The 14,098-nt window shown below is 42.0% G+C and overlaps 1 protein-coding gene across 1 annotated transcript; it reads left to right on the top strand.

Moving 5' to 3' along the window:
* Positions 1 to 549: 549 nt before the first annotated feature.
* Positions 550 to 12,342, top strand: LOC145402099 (protein TRC8 homolog). Its single transcript, XM_080274213.1, has 3 exons — positions 550 to 670; positions 5,496 to 5,704; positions 9,493 to 12,342. Exons 1-3 carry the CDS (start codon positions 552 to 554, stop codon positions 11,586 to 11,588), a joined length of 2,424 nt encoding a protein of 807 aa, XP_080130339.1. The 5' UTR covers positions 550 to 551; the 3' UTR covers positions 11,589 to 12,342.
* The last annotated feature ends 1,756 nt before the right edge of the window (positions 12,343 to 14,098 follow it).

Below are 14,098 nucleotides of genomic sequence, written 5' to 3'. Positions count from 1 at the left end.
GACAGCCTAATAATTGATCGACGTCTATGGCGCATTATTCTGGCATTCAGAACCTCTGTGGGCTCCTTATGGGGATGTTGGGTTGCCCTCGGTGATATTATACTGCATTTTAGTATCTTTGGCTATTTACAAAGGATAATTAAGTTCAGAATTTGGAATATGTGTATAAAACTATTTGTATTAAACTAAACAAGCTAATCTCGCAGACTCGCACTGATACGGAAAAAAAACATCACTTAATGGAAGATGATTCACACTAAAAAATAAATCTTGCACGACAGCCTAATAATTGATCGACGTCTATGGCGCATTATTCTGGCATTCAGAACTAAGATAAATGTCAAAAACTTCACAATCAAAAGGAAGAAATAGTATTTCCATATATATATATTTTTTTTTCACATAACGTTTCTCTACCACACAACCCTGAATTAGAACGCCGCAGCGCAAGTGTAAATAAACAAATTGGCGAGGACTGCTTGCTACTTCCCCCGATCTTACTAGCTCTCTCTCACCTTCGGAATCGGCATAACTGACTTCTCGCCACCACAATGAACCTCCAAGCCCAGGCTCTGAGTTTTCTGGACACTGCTTTGAGGGTCCCGCCACTCTTCATAATGGACGAGGTGCTTAAATGTAGTTTTGGCTTCTCCAACAATATTCATGCGAGGTGAGTTTCATATCTACGGTACTTCAGCACGGTGTCTCATTGGTGTAGGTTTGTGGTAGGAGTTGAGAGGATATACCGGTTTGGTATCATGGCCTTGGTACGTCATGCTGACCTTGTGACAGTGGTGGCATAAGTAAATGGTGTCGTTGGCATTACAGCACATAGGTTTCAGGGGTATCTAGAAAATTTTTCATATTTATGTGCATTGTTTGAGAGGCTGTTGAAGCAGTGTTTAGTTGCTTCAAGAAATGCCAGATTATCTGTGGACTCCAAACAGTGATGGTATAAAGTATCTTTCTCTGTTACCATACTATACTTTCTCGATGGAAAAACCTCTACAAACATCATGTGCAGATGCACTGTAATCCAATGAATGGATTGACTGTGTTGGAATACTTGAGTTTTTTTATGGATTATTTTTCCTGACTAACTGTTGCCTTTTATGATGTGTGTAAATGTGCATTCATGTGGGTTATTTGAGAGGCTCTGGAAGCAATGCTCAGGTGCCTCAAGATATTCCAGATTGTCTGTGGACTCCAAGCTTTGATGGTATGAAATATCTTTCTGTACTGCCATACCATACTGTACTTGCATCATGGTGAAATATTTGCAAACATCATGCACAGGTGTACCGTACCATCCTGTAATCAGTAAATGGATTTACTTTCCGGTTTTTGAATAACTACGGGTAATTTTTCCTGTCCGGCTGCCGCCTTTTATGATATTTGAGGAAATGCAAACCACTTCAGCCAGATGATATTCCTATTGTAATTCATACTACCCATTGACATTTTATTCAACTTAGACTAAAAGTATTGATAGGACTAACCCCTTTGGGATCGTGATGCATATACGGTATGTTAAACATCATAACAGTCCAGATTCGCCAGGCTGTGATGTATGTCAGATGTCAAACATTCTTGTAGTGTATAAGGGAAAGTTGGGAGGGCAGGCCACTATTTAGCTCCTCCCACTTCCAGTGTTCATCCAATCCTTTCCTATATTGGTGTCTGATGACTCCTGATCCTTGGACATGATAAATCTGGGGTGATGAGGGAAGAGGAGCAGTAGCTCCCTCCCCCCCATCCTTTTTCTTTTTTTTTTACCAGAAAATTTATGTTTGCACATATTTTCACATATTTTAAAACCAGTTTTACCTCATGATGAATGAAGATAGTGAAAATTTGAGTGATGAGTATATGCCAGGTGAAGAAGTTGATAGTGATGATGATCTTTTTGATACAGTAGCAATCTAAGTGAAGCAAAAGATACTGGTACTTTGGAACAACGGCAAGTGGAGGGTGGCTGGATGCCTGTGCCCAGCATGTTTGAGTTTGAAGATTGTTGCCCACAACCTAAGTCACAGTTTACCGGCATGTTCTCAGACGTAAATCCTTCACGCACTTGGCCCCACACCTTCTCACACTGCAGGTGATGCACTTTGTTCATGGGCAAATGAAGGAACAGTCTTGTTTGTCCAGACATGAGTGGGCAGTTGTGCATTATTATTGTTATTATTACTATTATTATTATCATTGGAGTGGCCCTATTGAGAGAGGGCAGTGTGTGGAAACTCCCTGCACTGTTGTTTGCAGATGATACTATGTTGTTAAGTGAAGATTAAGGGGAGCTGCAAGGCTTGATGAATGAGTTTGGGAGAGTGTGTCGGAAACAGGATCTAAAGATGAATGTAGGGAAGAGTAAAGTTATGGTCTTTGAGAGAAATGAAGTCAGTGAATGTACAGTGAGGTTGGATGAGGAGGAAATGGAATATGTGAGTGCATTTAAGTCACTTGCGTAGTGTGATGGGTAAGGCTCTCAGTGTGATGTTACAGTGAATGGAGAGAGACTGGAGTTGGTGAGAGAGTTCACATACCTGAGTACAATGATAGAAAAGAGAGGAAAATGTACAAAAGGAGTGGAAAGTAGAGTGACACAGGGAAGGAAGGTAGCTGGTGCTATGAAGGCCTTGATTAGAAACTGAGACTTGACTGTTGCAGCAGTACAAGGCTTACATGAAGGAGTGTTAGTACAGACTTTAACATACGGATGTGAGACTACAGTGTGGCATGAAAATGAAAAGTCAGGAATGAGAGCAGTGGAGATAGGACTGCTGAGGAATGTATGTGGAGTACAGAGAGTCGATAGGATATGAAATAATGTGATTTGTGAAAGATGTGGAGTGAGGAAGACTGTGGACACCAGAACTGAAGAGAGTGTACTGAGATGGTATGGTCATGTGGAGAGAATGGATAACAACAGAGTGGTGAAAGGGATATATCTGGGCAAAGTTGAAGGAGAGAGGATGCAAGGTGGACCAAGGAGAAGGTGGAGGGATGTGGTGGATGAGTGTGTGAGGAAGATAGGTATGGAAGTCAGTGAGGCTAGGGGACTCACAAGAGATTGGGCTGGCCGGATGAATGTTGTGAGAAGTGCATGATCAGGAATTTGGCACCCCTTTTTAATGTAACAGCGTTCGGATGAACTCTATCGGATACGTTTATGTGAAGCTACAGAATGTGGTAAAAGTTTTTGTCGTATTAGATGGAGTCAGGATTCCGGGGGCTCGAATGATGAGTGAATGGAAACGTGGCCCATTGGAGTGGGCAAGGGCTGTCTGGATGGTGCTATTCCTCAACCTGCCCTCAAGTGGAAAAGGAGGTCCAGTGATGATGATGATGATAATACAGTAAATGAAATATGGGTAAAACACACAATTATTACGCATGATGTAACCTCAACAAGAAACTGAAATTATCTGGAATATGAGGTGTAGGAAGACAGACAGCCTCTGGTATCAGATGGGTTAATGAAGGCAGTATCTAATCCTACAGTGTAATTCACCGGTTCGGTCAGGATCACTTGATGGTCGTGATCGTCAGCTTTTACCCTCCTGGAAGGGAGCTGAAAGCTCATATAGTCCGATCTAAGGGCAAGGCTGTGACCTTCACACACCCACACACCCATCCCCTTGCTCAAGGGGGACAGTAACCACCCACTTCGTCAGTGAAACTTTTCGCAACCTGAGCGAGGCGCGAACTCCCGTCTACCAGATGGCAAGTGAGAACGTTACCACTGCACCAGCGAGCAGTGTGAAAAGTCCCCAGTTCAAATAAGATCGTCTGGAGAGAATTTTTTTTTTTTTCACGACTGAAAGGATTGAGTAGATGATTATTTACCAGGAATGCAATTTATTGTGTAAAAAAAATAACGTGATTATATTTGTCTCATAGTAAAATTATGTTCTGAAGGGCATTAGTGAATAATAAATAGCTACCTTTTAACCCTTGAGACAAGTTTAAATTCCCAATAAAGAGGCCAATCAAGGCAGGAAGGTGAAGGGAGATTGTGGAGAAAAACCTGGTAAATGGAAACATCTCAGTGGAAATTAGAAAATATGAATTGTCACAGATTGACCAGATCTAGGATGAAGCAAATGAAATATTATCCGATTTTTCTGAACATGACCTAATTAAGGCACCATAAAATATAACTTAAATGTTTATGAAACCTTATTAGTGCCATTCAGTAACACCAAAATAAAATATATGAAAGAATTACATTTCTGTCAACTGACCATCAACTTCACAGTCACAAGTATTCCTTTATAATTTCCCAGTGTTATGGTTAATGGGTTGAATTTTAGAACATTATGTTCTTTTAGTAAGTCACTTTCTTATTGTAATGTATCTTGTTAGTGAGTCCACAGTACTTGCAGAGAAATTGCCTGTTAATCCTTTGCTTCCTGAAAAAGTTAAATTAGCACTTTCCCCCATTTACAGTAGGGACCATTTGCCAGGTCTTGTAGTGTCATCTCACTTGGACAGTACGGTACCCATTTGGATGGTTCACTGTTTTTAGCAGATTTTGCCATCCCACCAAGAAATTTCCAGTGATGATTCCCATGTGGATGAGTATAGTTAAAAATCACAGATTACTGTTTGTCTCACTATCCATTGCCAGACACTTTAACCCTGTAAGGGACACCTTAATTCTGTAAGGGATGGCCACAAATGAATCACTTCCAAGAAAATGAAATTTATATCAGAAGATTGAAGAGGTTAAGGTAACATACCTTCACTGTTGCATAGTGATATACCCTGACAAAAATCCCTAACCCCATTCAGGTGAACTGATGGCCAGGTGTTGTCAGACTTTAGGTTTGATCTGACCAGCAATGAAGAAGACTCATTCCTAGCTCATAACTAAGGCTCATCAAGTTCATACAACCATTACTTAGTACTGTACAATATTTAATTATGTGGTAGGTGGGGGCGCTCAACATCCACTCACTCGTTGTTGTGCTGCTCTCGGGTGTCTGCGTTTTCCTCTCCTCCATCCTTCTTTCCTTCCATCCTCTTCTGTCTTTCTTTCCTTCATTCTTTCCTCGTCCTTCTGCCTACAGGTGACTTTACACTCCTTCTGTTTTTCTTTCCTTCATTCTTTCCTCTTCCTTCTGCTTGTGGGTGACTACCGGTACACTGAGTGACAAGCCAAATGATTTTCTGTTTACCGGTAAACCATTTACTGTGCTGGGTGGTAACCATATAACCAAATTTTGGCGCCTGGTGGTTTAATGGGTATTTACAGCGCTCCAATCGGATTGAGCTGGTGAAGGTTTATATCCAAGGGATGGTTGGGGTTTATTGCCCACATAATACCATGCAGGGATGAGTGAGGCTGGTCACTCATCTGAAATGTCAGGACCAATTTGCCTAGCCCCAGGCTTCTATGCTCCTCATGGGGCAACGTAGGATTAGATGATGGATGGATGGATTGACTAGCTTGGTTTTGTCACATAAACACAAACCCACTCTACCCTCAGGTACTCAAGATTCTTTGGTGATGAGAACCCTTTCCTTAATGATGAAGGGTTCGGCCAGCTTCCTCTCGATGATCCCAACAATGGGACCAGTGAACGAGAAGCTATTGTCGAAGGGGAGTCAGAAGCCACAGTGGAGGACGAGGCCAGGTTGTCGATACTCCTCTCAGCAGGCATGCCCACGCTAGCAAAAATAATGATGTTTATACTAGGTGAGTCAGTAAGCTCAGGGTGGTAAGTGCAAGTTATTACCAAGCCAGAAAGTGTGAGGATGAAAGGCAGATAATTTGTTCATGTTTGATGGTTTAGTTATGATTACTGTTTAACTCACAGTAAATTCTTCAAACAAGCTGTTTTGATGGCTTTGGTGATGAGTGTATGTGTGCAAGCTTATTTTCATTGGACACAATATTTTTTTTTTTTCTTTTTCTGTTTCTGAATCATACACATCTTTTTGAAATACTGTAGTGGAACATTGGACTAATGTTATGATGATAGTTAACTACTGAGTTACATCCATCTGCAAATGTGAAAGAAACAACATTATATTCAATACAGTGCCTGTATTCATCATCATCATCATCAACATTCCATCCCTAATTCTTGTGTAGGATGAAAGGAGTTGCAAACACAAAGAAATAGGAACCATAAAATGGGAGAAATATCAGTAGCATTCATAGTGAAGTTGGCCACATAATTATTCACAAATCATTTACTTTGTGTCTGAGTCTTGGCTTCACTTTACAGACATAATCATCTGCACTTATGTAGTGGCATTTTTCTCATTGTACATGTATTGGATAGAATTCCAGCAATTATCAAGTTAAAATGCATTCTCACTCACTGATTTACCATAGCCTACTCAATTACCTTCATCTTGGCCCACCACACTCCCCCAGCCTTCAGGGCTGTTGGACAGTTAATATGGCATTAGTGTTCCCTTTGCTTGGGACAAACCCAAACTGCATCTCATCAATATCACTCTTTCCCTTTATCATATGGTACCTTCTAGGACTCTCTCCATTACCTTCATTAGCTGGTCCAAAAGATTTATGTCACTCTGATTTCCCCTTTCCAGGGCATCACCCTTCCCTTAAGACACATTTACAGTTACACTCTTTAGCCAGTCATCTGGGACAGCACACTCATTTATTTATCAAATCAGTAACTAAACTCACTTCTGCATATCCTAAGGTCTTAAACATTTTAGCAAGCAATTCAGACACTCCTGCCACCTTCCCCCACTGCATCCTACCTATTGCCCTGCTCACAGCAGCATCATCAATCAAAGGCCAAGGGCCAAACACTGGATCTGCAGACTTCAACCTTCCTTGTTCCAGTCAAACTCCTCATACACCAACCGGTTATGATGCACTCTCCGGGCATCTTTAAGATCCTCACTGACTACTGACCACCACTGCCTTTTCTTCATCGTTCTTCACACGCTACATACCTGTGATATCCCTTTTACCTTCTTCTTCTGATTTGCCACTTTAAATATCATATTCATCCTTTCAGAACTGTTTAGGTTATGCAGTAAAAGTCTACGAGACTCAAATTTTGCCCTGTAGCCTTTCTGGCCTTATGCTTGGCAGCCAAGTATTCCTCTCTGGTACCACCCATTTTCCATTCCTGGAAAAGTTGTCTTTTTTCCTTAATTGCGGCATCTACACACTCATCCCACTACTATGTTTGTTACCTTAAGTCATGGAGGGCCCCTTGTCCATCTACACACTGAATCAGTAGCTCAAGAGATTATTCTTGAGACCTCTTTACTGTTCCTTCACACTTGTCAACAGTTCCCTGTTCAGCCACCACTCTTATCTTGCTGTAGAAGGTATCCCCTACTGCTTGGTTTTCGAACTTCCATACTTTCCTCCTGGGTGCATAGGTCCTCTTATTCACCACCCACTCCTTGAGCACCATGTCACATATCAGTAATTTGTGTTGCTGCACAAACTATTCACTCTCTATGACTTTAATATCCTTCACCAACCTCCTATCAGCCTTCCTGACTAGGAAATTGTCAGTCTGGCTACAGTTACCCCCAGACTCATATATAAACAGCCTAATATCTTTTCTTGAAATGCATGTTGCACACAGCTATGTTCATTGCTTCTCCAAATTTGAGTACCCTTTCCAATTCCACATGCCTCATACTATATATGCATCCCCAAAGTATCCCTTCATATCCTTGAACTGCTTCACCTTTATGACGATTTAAATATTTACCCCTCCCAAAACTACAGTCTCATCACCTCCCCATACCACCAACCACAAATATCAAGTCATCCCACAATCTACCTTTTTTTTTTTTAATCCTTCTTTCCTCTTCTGTCTTTCTTTCCTTCATTCTTTCCTCTTCCATCTTTCTGTGGATGCCTCTGCATTGAGTGACAAGCCAGATTGTTTCCTGTACATGAGGAAACTTACTATGCTGGGTGATAACCATATTGGTGCCTGGTGGTTCATTGGGTAATTAAGGCACTCCAGTGGGATTGAGCCAGTGCAGGTTTATATCCAAGGGGTGGAATGGGGTTTGTTGCTCACGTTATGCCACTTGGATGAGCGAGATTGGCCACGCTCATCTTAAATGTCAGGACCAACTTGCCTAGCCCTGGGCTTCTACACTCCTCATGGTGCAATACAGGATTAGATGATGAATAAATGAATGAATGAAATATTATCCAAGCCTGCCTATGGAGCATTTGCTGATATAACTGAGATCGCAAGTTTACCAAACAGTACTTTCACTGGTATAATCATTTCATTCACTCCCACGACATTCATGATGCATTCCACCCATTTCTCAACCAGCACACCTGCATCCTTCTACACTTCCCTGCCAGAATACCTTATACATAGTCCCTCCCAGCAATCATTCTAGCTGATGCTACCGTGGATCTGACTTCCATTAGTAACAGTGCTCAGCCACACTACCTGACTGATTTTGAGATAGAGGTAGCATCATGGTGCTGAACTCATGTCAGCTAAAGTCAGCAACCCTGTCACTCTTCTGTCATCAGCATTACTGCACATAATCACCTGAATCTCAGGGTCAGGCATTACCCTGACCTACATGCTGCACATAAGTAGACATGACTGCATATATGCAGACATGCAATATATACTGTCCATACAAATAAATACAGTAGATGTTTTCTGCTGACTGGAAGCTAAACCAAGTACCAGAACCAGCAAATTACTTCCCAGCAGCTGCTGGAAGTAAACAAAGTACAGTCATCCTAATCAAGGATCTCATGAACATTAGAGGTGCACATTTCATTGTTTCAGCATGTGATCCATCGCATCAATGAGAGTTGTAAGTGCAGTACACTGACCCATTTGCATTATGCAGATTGCCTAGAAATTTTTTTCCACCACCACCATTAAAATAATAAAAACATAGCCACCTCTGCATTCTGAAATTTTCAGCCTGACAGTATCTTAGCCCTTTCTAGTAGTAATATATCATGGTGAAATTTCTCATCTCAGAGACAAAAGTTTGTCATGTCTGAAAGCACCCTGCTTTACTTCAGTACTAACATCAAGTAAATATCACAGTCAGTGGACTACTTCCCCCCCTCCTCCCTGTTGCACCACGGTACTTATCCATCTCTTGCCGCTCATTCTCACACCACAGACATTCTTTCAGTTGGAGTAATAGGAAATCTCCAGGTGTGCATGGCAGAAGTGGCCAGATAGTGCAGTAGGTCTCCAGTTGAGCCTGACTGAAGTAGCCAGATAGTGCAGCATAGCTCCAGGTGTGCCTGATTGAAATAGGCAGATAATGTGGTATGAGATCTCCAGCTGTGCCAGATTGAAGTAGTCAGATTTCTTTAGTCCATCCAGTTCATGTCAGTGTGAGCAAGGGGCAGCAGTGGCAACCCATCCATGTAAAGTGGGATATTAGGGTGATGATAGTGGTGATAATTATTTTCATGTATAGTGAGATATGATTATAGATTAAGTCTGTAATAGTATATGTTCTGCATTACAGTGTATATGATAGCAACAGTGGCATTCTTGCTGACATCCCAGCGGTTGCAGAAAGTTTACCTGGTGATGACAAGCATGGCGGTGGTGGTGGTGGGCTACCAGCTCAACATGGCAACCATGCAGCATCTCACGTCACCTCCATTGTCTGACCAGCCATCTCTCCTCACTAGCATCCTCTCCCTCAATGGAACAGCAATTCTTGGGAGCGGTGGCATAGTTTCGACCCTTATTGTCAATTACCTTGTTCAGGGAGCGCTAGGTTATGGCTTTACCCTCTTGTACACAGGGCCATCATACCCACTACTGCGCAAGCTCATTATGGTGTCTTTCCTCCTGCCAAGTCTCTCTGTCATGTTTACCTTCCCTAGCACTGTACTCTTGACCATCCCACTGTGTGCTGCCCTCCTGCCTCTGGCCATTGTCAAGTACACAGTGGCCAGTAACCTGCTGAGTGGGGTGGAGGTGGTTATAGATGGGTACAGGTATGCTCGTCGAGTCATGAGGGACTTTGGACTTCATGCTTTGTTAGAGTCAGAATGGGTACGGTTGAATGTCCCCAATGTCCTACGAACATTCTGGCTCATTCGTGTGGCCCAGCATGTAGTTAGCCTCCTTGCAGAGTTTATGTATGCAAGAGGTGACTATCAATCCATCCTGATGCTTGGATTAGAAGATACATATGTAATATTTAAAGCTGTTATGATTCGGGGATGTGAAACAGCTGTGGCACTACTTGGGATGACTAGTATTGTGTCGTATGTGAGTCATTATGTAGGAGTGTTGTTCCAGATGATTTTACTGACAGTGGAGGATGACGAGAGAAGCATGGGGACAGTCTGTGCCATCTTGTTCTTCATCCTGGCTGAACAAAGTGGCCTTACTGTCATGGAAGGTGAGAAGCGATTTGTACGTTTGTGCAGAAACTTTTGCTTGTTGTTCACTGCCATGTTGCACTTCATTCACAACATGGTCAACCCTGTGCTCATGTCCCTCAGTGCCTCATTCAACCCAGCCATGTATAGACACGTCAGAGCACTGGTGGTTTGTGTCTTGCTATACTCACTCCCCTTGGTGCTGTTGTATGTCCTCTGGTCCTATTACCCTCTTTCCACTTGGCTTCTGGCTGTGTCTGCTTTTTCAATTCAGGTTGTGGTCAAAACTTTGGTGTCAGTGCTCATTTATGGGCTGTTTCTTTTTGATGCATATCATAACAAATTCTGGGAGAGGCTTGATGATTATGTTTACTACATCAGTGCCTTTGGCAACAGTGTTGAGTTTGTCTTTGGCATCCTCCTCTTCTTCAATGGTGCTTGGATTTATTTCTTTGAGTCTGGAGGTTCCATTCGGGCATTTATGATGTGTATCCATGCTTATTTCAACATATGGTGTGAGGCACGTAATGGCTGGACTGTCTTTATGAAGCGTCGCACAGCTGTCAAGAAAATAAATTCCTTACCAGAGGCAACACGAGAGCAGCTGAGCAACCATGATGATGTTTGCGCCATATGCTTTCAGGAGCTTCAGAGTGGCCGAATAACCAGGTGCAACCATTACTTTCATAGTGTATGTTTACGCAAGTGGCTGTACGTCCAAGACTCTTGCCCGCTTTGCCATGAAATCCTGTACAGAGTTGAGACACCAGAACAACCACAACCACAACACCAGCCGGCACCTGAGCATCCCCCTCCCCATGCAGGAAATGAAAGAGACAGAGGGGAAGTGTGGGATGTCGTGGCGGGGGAGGTTCCGGACCACAATGCTGAACAAAATCCTGGAGGCCTAGCCCGAAATGCTGAACAAAACCCTGCGGCTCCAGAGGTGCCAGTGTGGGATCAGCAAGACATAAATGTTATCCTGGGTGAAAATATGAGTGCTGGGAATGGGGAGGTGGTGATTGATGATGAAGTGGGTGAGGCTGTTGTTCAGCGTAACCTGAATGTCCGAGAGAGAGATGGCAGTCGCCTGCACCACAATGAAGAGGTGCATGAAAACCAGCCAGAGTCAAGAGAACAGGATCTTGAAAATGGAGAATTCAATGGATTGTTTGTGATTAGACGGCGTAGAGACAACATTAATGATCAAGATATAGGGCAATAGTAGCTAAGTCATTGTTAGTTTTCACACATTGTTAGTTGGTCCTTCATACTCAGATTTGTACAGTTGCATTCAAGTTGTAGGTAGCCATGTGTTATCAGGCCTGACATCTTTGGATACGTAGAATTTTGAATACCAGTACCGATGTCTTAACATGTCAACATTGTTTGTTGAAAAGACATCATAATATTCACATGTGGTATGTCAAGACTTTTTCCTGTAAGTACAGTACTTTAACAATGATACATACAGGTGGGTCCCTTTAAATGGGTGGGATATATTAATGGAGGACTGCTTTGATAGCAAAAACTCGTATAGTGGGGTAAAAAATAGGATAGCAAAAACTCATACAATGTAGTACATAAATTATGGGACGAATAGTGCTAGGTTAACTGATTGTGCTCGCATCACTGAATTTGGATCTAGATTGCCCATTTTCGTATCATTGGTCTCTCATGTAACAGATGCTTGTATAATGGGACCCACCAATATTTTGAAGCTTACTTACTTTATTTATTTTTTTTTAATGTGTTGCTATATTTGTTATGAATATCTGAGCATCATGGTTGTTTTCCATAAATATTTGCTAGTCTCCAAAATATCTACTAAAATTTTTATTAGTGCAAAATGATGAGCATTTTTATGGATACTAAATGGAATTATTCTGTATAACTAAAGACATTACAACAGTTAAATACAGTACAGTACCAATATATGACAGCAGTCTCACAAAAAAGCATATTACCACACAAATTGTGTCTGGCGTGTGCTGTGTATTCACAAGTCATGAGTAATGAGTAGACTAAACTTAGCATAATGCAGTGTTTGGTGGTGCTTGTGATTGAATCCAAAAGTGTGTAGGCATGTTTTGCAGTGTGTGTGTGTGTGTGTGTGTGTGTGTGTGTGTGTGTGTGTGTGTGTGTGTGTGTGTGTGTGTGTGTGTGTGTGCATGCTTGCGTGCTTGTGTGTGGGTGTGGGGGTGTGTGGGTGTATGTACAAGTACAGCTGGTGATGTATTTGATAATGTATCAAATAGTGTAGGTTTTTATTTATATATATTTTTTCTATTAACAGTTATTCTTACCAAGTCCATCAGTGAAGTAAGGGATGATTGTGTGTGTCTTTGTATATATATATATATATATATATGTGTGTGTGTGTGTGTGTACAGTATATATATATATATATATATATATATATATATATATATATATATATGTGTGTGTGTGTGTGTATACAGTATATATATATATATATATATATATATATATATATATAAAATTCAGCCAAGCCCTATGCCGAATAAAGTGAAACGCCGGATATTGCTTAGTATCCTCCCATCGGCTCAACATTCAGCATCGAGCTGGATATTGTGTTATTATCCGTCTCAGCCCTGTATCCTAAAAGCTTTCCCATGAGTAATAGATGAGAGCTGAGCATAAAATAGGATACTTTACAATACTGATACAGTACAGTACTACTGTACAGTACAATCCCAGTAAACTGGGAAGCTTGGGAAATTTACTGTCCCAGTTACTTATTTTTCCTGGACATCTGATACATACTTGTATACATTGGCTTTATCATTGCGGTATATACAATAACACTCGTATCCAGGCCACACAGTTCCATTTGAAACATAACTTCCTCTTAAACACACCCAGTAGATGTAACACACGATTGTTGTGTTATCCAGTAATGCGAAATGCTCTTAGTAGGTACATTTTGTTAAACATCGTTTATTTTATTCGTAAAATATGGAAAAATAAACATCATCATCATCATCTAATCCTGTGTTGCCCCATGAGGAGCATAGGAGCCCGGTCTAGGCAAGTTGGTCCGAGAAGTGACCAGCCTCACTCATCCTTGAGTGGCAGTACGTGAGCAATAAATCTCAACCACCTCTTGGATATAAACCTGCACAGGCTCAATCCGATTGGAGCTCCTTAATAATCCATTAAACCTCCAGGTGCCATAATTTGGTCATATGGTTACCACCCAGCATAGTAAATGGTTTCCTGGTATACAGGAAACCTTCTGGCTTGTCACGTAGTGTAGAGTCACCTGTAGACAGAAGGAAGAGGAAAGGATGAAGGAAAGAAAGACAGAAGAGGAAGGAAGGAAACGGCAGGCACCCGAGAGCAGCACTACGTCGAGTGAATGGATGGTGAGCGTCCCCACCTACCCTTCTATCTATCTATCTACCTATCCCCTGTGCCTTAATCCCATAAGGGGTGGCCACAAACACATCTCCTCCATGTCACCCTGACCCCCGCCATTTCACTGCCCTGCTCCCAGTTCACTCACCCCCTCTCTCATATACCTCTCCACTCCATCCCTCCATCTCATCCTTGGCCTCCCCCTCCCTCCACCTCACTCACATACACTTTCCTCGTCAGTCTCTCGTTCTCCATCCTCTCCACATGGCCAAACCACCTCAGTGTGTTTCTCCTAACGCTTCCTGTCACATCCACATCCACACAACACTCCTTAACTTCCTCATTTGTTAGTCT

This window comes from Coenobita brevimanus, chromosome 57 (assembly GCF_032717465.1).
Source record: "Coenobita brevimanus isolate Jiangsu-jjx chromosome 57, ASM3271746v2, whole genome shotgun sequence".
Classification (NCBI taxonomy): domain Eukaryota; kingdom Metazoa; phylum Arthropoda; class Malacostraca; order Decapoda; family Coenobitidae; genus Coenobita; species Coenobita brevimanus.
This window is presented reverse-complemented; position numbering and strand designations above follow the sequence as displayed.

Coding starts and splice junctions, on each gene's coding strand:
- LOC145402099 (XM_080274213.1), top strand. CDS start 552: ATGAACCTCCAAGCCCAGGCTCTGAGTTTTCTGGACACTGCTTTGAGG. Junction 671..5,495: donor TCCAACAATATTCATGCGAG/GTGAGTTTCATA, acceptor CTCTACCCTCAG/GTACTCAAGATTCTTTGGTG. Junction 5,705..9,492: donor AATAATGATGTTTATACTAG/GTGAGTCAGTAA, acceptor TCTGCATTACAG/TGTATATGATAGCAACAGTG.